The sequence below is a fragment of the Dendrobium catenatum genome, unplaced genomic scaffold, assembly GCF_001605985.2.
Source record: "Dendrobium catenatum unplaced genomic scaffold, ASM160598v2 fragScaff_scaffold_480, whole genome shotgun sequence".
NCBI lineage: Eukaryota > Viridiplantae > Streptophyta > Magnoliopsida > Asparagales > Orchidaceae > Dendrobium > Dendrobium catenatum.
In genome coordinates, this window is record NW_021318942.1 from 114,348 (window position 1) to 119,324 (window position 4,977).

At 33.4% G+C, this 4,977-nt stretch overlaps 1 protein-coding gene across 1 annotated transcript; it reads left to right on the top strand.

Moving 5' to 3' along the window:
* Nucleotides 1-1,590: 1,590 nt before the first annotated feature.
* On the top strand, nt 1,591-3,975 carry LOC110096488. The gene is made up of 2 exons (XM_020822472.2): nt 1,591-2,474; nt 3,465-3,975. The coding sequence occupies exons 1-2, from the start codon at nt 1,973-1,975 to the stop codon at nt 3,545-3,547; spliced, it is 585 nt and encodes a 194-aa protein (XP_020678131.1). The 5' UTR covers nt 1,591-1,972; the 3' UTR covers nt 3,548-3,975.
* Nucleotides 3,976-4,977: the final 1,002 nt, after the last annotated feature.

Below are 4,977 nucleotides of genomic sequence, written 5' to 3' on the forward strand. Positions count from 1 at the left end.
GTTTTATACATAAAAGTTTCGGTGTTTCATAAATGTTGCACCCTCTCTCTTATCTAATTCCGTGTTGGATCTTCATACAATGCTAAGACATTAAACTATATATTTCTCTACAGCCGCAAATATTTCAGGATGCAACAAAGACAAATTCATAATCTTATAGGCATGTATGTGAAATTTTAAAAATATATTTTGTTTACAATTAAATAGAGCATAATGGTAGAGGTTAAAATTTTTTAAAACCCATGTAGTCGTAAGTAAAATTTTCACTAGTTTTAACTTTAAAATAAAAAAATTTGTCTTCACCGGGTATGAATCTTAAGGTAAATTTAAATTAAAAATCTCTAAAAATAAATCTGAGACTATCCAAACTCTGATTTTAGCAAACTGATAGTTGAATTGAACATCTCAATGGGAGAAAGCCATATACTGTAATATCAAAATCTGCTCCAGGATCGTCCCGGGACGATCAGTGGTGTGTTTGTTCCAGATTTCTGTACAGAAGCTCCAGAAATGAATTCCTGTAGGTATCGTCCGGGCCGATAGGGGGCATCGTCCCGGGATGATCAGTTCAGTGCAATTTGTCTTCACCAGGTATGAATCTTAAGGTAAATTTAAATTAAAAATCCCTAAAAATAAATCTGAGATTATCCCAACTCCAATTTTAGCAAACTGATAGTTGAATTGAACATCTCAATGGGAGAAAGCCATATACGATCAACAAAGGCAATTTTGGTTGTCCCATGCTTCATCCTAGATGAACTGCATTTTGATTGAACTATTATTACAGTACTAACTGGACATATTACAGTACAAATAAGAAAATTGAATTGTTCATACAATACTAATCGGTGATCATACAATACTTATAGATTAAATTTTGCACATCGTACTATACGATCTTGCGATCGTACTTTATGATCTTTGACGGCTGAATTAATTTTCTAGGGTTCTTTTAAACCCTCTATTTAAGCTTTCTCATTAGACTTTATAAGATTCTTTGGCAGCCATTGAAGCTTTGTTTTTTTAGAAAAATCTTGAAGAGAGAACTTGAAAGGGAGAGAGAAAATGGTGGAGTTTAAGAGAGGGAGAAGATCCTTTGAGGGGATTTGAAAGGAGTGTGTGGGGGGATTTCACACAGTTGCTCCGGCAAGCTTGCATCTTAGTACCATCGGATTCAAGATTCGTCTTGAGGGAAGTTTTGGGAAGAAGAAGATCTCATTGGTGTAAAAGGACCCGGGTCCTCCGCCGCACCGGAGAATGTGAAAGTGATTTTGTAAGGGCTTCTCCACCTAGTTGTGGGGGCTAAAAGAAAGTCACTTAAGGCTTAGTGCAATACTCAAAGGATGCCTCCGGAGAGTGGACGTAGGTCAAGATTTGACTGAACCACTATAAATCTGGTGTGTTTCTTTCCTTAATTATTTTCGCACTTTATTTTCACATTTATTTTTGTTGCAATTAACTGCGTTTGTGAAATTAATAATTTATCTTTTTATTATGAATGTAATTTACTTCCACATCAAGTCATAAATTTTTTTTTCTTTTAATTATAGAAGTTTTAACTATCCAATTCACCACTAGGCATCTCGTACTTTCAGATCCTTCCTTCGTTCCTCCATCTACGTCATCTTGGGCGGCTTGTTCTGTTAATCGTCTGGATATTTTGAAAGCTTTGAATAGTTCTGGAGATGTATCTGATCGTAATGTTCTTTGAAGCAGATGGCTTGTGTGATTAGAGAGGGAAATGTCAATCCTGTTCTTAAAATTCGCCTTGTTGAAGGAAAGGAGAAAAATATCATTTCTGTGTCTGATTCTAATTTTGATTTTGAAAAGAAATCTTTAAAAAAACTTCTTCTTTTCCAATTTTTGGTTCGAACGATCTTGAAGCTTCTTCATCGAAAGATGATCGTCGTCCATCTTCGGCGGTCATTTCTTCCGTCTCCGGTGACTCATCTCTAATACCCAATGTCGAGAGATGTCTTCTTCTTTAAGCCCTAAATTGAAGGTAAGCAGATTCTTTCCAAAACGTTTTCAAGAAGAATACAAATCTGACTCCAATGAGATTCTGTTGAAGAATAAGATTTCAGAAGATAAAGATGTTGGTATTAATGTCCTTAATGATGTGCATCTTGTTGAAAAGCAAGAATCCCTTAATGCATGGAGTAAACCAGCCAATATTAAAGTGAATTCAGTAAACAATGTTGAAATGTCTGAAGATGGTGTTGATTTGAAACTTCATTCAGATAATGAGTTGGAAAATATTCATAGGCTTCGCTATTCCATTGTGATTAAAGTTTTTGGTAATCTTATTCCGTATTCCTTGATTAGCAGAGAATTAAGGAATCAATGGAGTAAATTTGGATCCTTTCATATAACCGGTTTGGGTAAAGAATGGATTTTATGTTCTTTTCAGTCAACAGAAGCTAAAGCAGCAATTTTCAGTGGAAGCTCATGGCATGTAACTGGTCATATAATTGGTATGAAAAATTGGAATCCTGGATTCTCACCATTATCTATGAAGGATTTATTTTCTCTTATATAGATTGATTGCCTCATTTGCCATTATATTGTTGGGATGAAATTAATGTCACTAGAATTGCTTCATTGGTTGTATTTAGATGGTAATATGTTCAATTAGGGAAGAAGATAATTTGCAAGAGTTTGTATTTGTATTAACCTGGATGCTCAACTTCCTGCTGGAATATGGATTGATGGATCTGAAGGAAGATTTTATCAAAGGGTAGAATATGAGAAGATTTTTTCATTCTGTTACAATTGTGGTAGAATCGGACACACAAATACTATCTGTAACACGTTAATTGGTGATTACAGTAAGAATAAGAATTCTTCCTTTGTTGATCAGGTTGTTCATTGTGTTAACAAGGTTATATCAAATATTGCAGTCTCTGTTAGAGAATGTAATAAGGAAGACTCTTGTTCCTTTGGACCATGGATTCATGTTAACTATAGAAGAAATAGATTTAAATCTTACAAGTGATCTAAATCTAATGAGGGACGGAAGGATTTATGTAATTTTACAAAGCCTATTCTGGATCTTAAAAAATTGAAGCTGAAAAAAATATGTGAGAATAAAGTTTCTGTGAATGCTCTTGTAAATGATGCTCTCACAAGTAATCTAGCTGCTGCATTTGGTCATGATTCTGGAGTTGATAAAATATATGATGGAGGTAAGGTTAGGATTCAAAGTGAATTAAAAATACAAGAAGAATCGGACAGGAATTCTGAAGCTGTCGGAGTGGGTTCTATTGCAGTTAAAATATTGTCTGACAATGCATTAGTTGAAGATGTTTCTAATAATGCTATTATTGTTGAAAGTATTAAAACTGATGCTTTAAAAATCAATTCGGATAAAGTTAAAGTTATTAATGAAGTAGTAGTTCCTAATGATGATACTGAAGGTTATGTTCCTGCTGATAGTAACGAGATTATTGTTTCTGTAACTCCAGAAGCTATGGAAGAAACAAAACGTTTAGCTGAAGCGGAGATAGTAATTGAAGATATATCAGAATCCTTTTCTGATATGTATTAAAATCAGTAGCATTATCTGAAGCTGTTCTTTTAGGCGTGGTTGCTGGAGCTGGTGATGAGATTAAAGACTTTTCGATAGCTGACTATAGAGCTGAAGGTGATTTTGGAGATAATTTTGTTGATGGAGCTAAATCTATTTCAGGATTATATTTCTCGAGCTGATTATGTTCATGTTGATGATGGAATTGCTAATCTCAAGTCAAATGTCTCTGAAGTTTTGTCTCATCAGAAGATGAAAGGAGTTGTAATCAATTGTCAAAATCTGCCTTCCAATCAAAACATTGGTCCTTTGGTAAGTTCTGAGCCTGCTAGCTTTGCTAATTGTAATAAGGCTTTAAGTTCTTTTATGTGTGAAATAAAATGTAATAAAGAACTTAAATCTTTAGAGCCTATTGAAGTTTTTCCTAGAAAAAGGAAAATTTATTTGAATTTGAGTCTTGGTGGTGGTGATCTTCCCTTTTTTTGGTTGCTAAGGGAAAGGCTGTTTTAATGAAGCATGGAGCTCAATCTTTTAGGATATTTTGAAGACTTATCTATGATAAGTGGCTTAGTATTGGCGAGAGGATTTTTCCTATTGGATAGATTGTTCACTTTTATGTTGTATAGCTATAGTGGTGGTTTTACTAGGTTTGATGTGGCTTTATGGCCACTAGGGTTTTATGTTTTCAGCATAGTTTTTTATTTGCATTATGAAAGTAGAGTAATGGAATTTAAGACTCCTCTTATTTTTCAAATTTTACCTGATTGGAAACTTTGGGATACTAACCGACCTTTTTGGTTGTTTAAAATTTGATGTCCCCAACACCCCAATTAGTTAAAAGTGAGGAGTAGTGGATCTTATTTTCATTATGATATCTTCTTTTTGGCAAATATTTTTTTTTTCTTATGCTTTATTTGCTTTCAATAATGATTCCTTTCCATATGTCTGGAAATGGATAACTTTTTGTTTTTTTTTTCCTCTCTAGCTTGTAATTGTTTATTTTCTTAATATTAATGCAATTTGCATTTCTTTAAAAAAAATGGAGCTTTCTTTATAGAAAAATTCATAAGAAGGACGACCTTGGGGAGTGCAAGTTGATCTAGTGACTAAACCACTAAAAAAATTGCTAGTTTTAATTGTTTATTTTTTCTTCTATTTTTATTTTCTTCCCTTAAGCTTATATTGTATATCAATGTGAGAACGATAATTGTTGAATCTTTAGTGAGCTTTTATATATATATATATATGTGTGTGTGTGAGAGAGAGAGAGAGAGAGAGAGAGAAAAACGTTTCTATAAGTATTAATTATTTTTCTTTAATACATTTAATTGCTTCCACACAATCTCTAATGACAAGAAATTTTTTTAAGACAATTGACCCCTTTTCTTGGTGTGCCAAAGCACTTTCGCTTGATATTTCAAGTTTCGTTTGGGACAGCTTTTTTACTGCTT

Coding starts and splice junctions, on each gene's coding strand:
- LOC110096488 (XM_020822472.2), top strand. CDS start 1,973: ATGTCTTCTTCTTTAAGCCCTAAATTGAAGGTAAGCAGATTCTTTCCA. Junction 2,475..3,464: donor TGTAACTGGTCATATAATTG/GTATGAAAAATT, acceptor CTGTAACTCCAG/AAGCTATGGAAGAAACAAAA.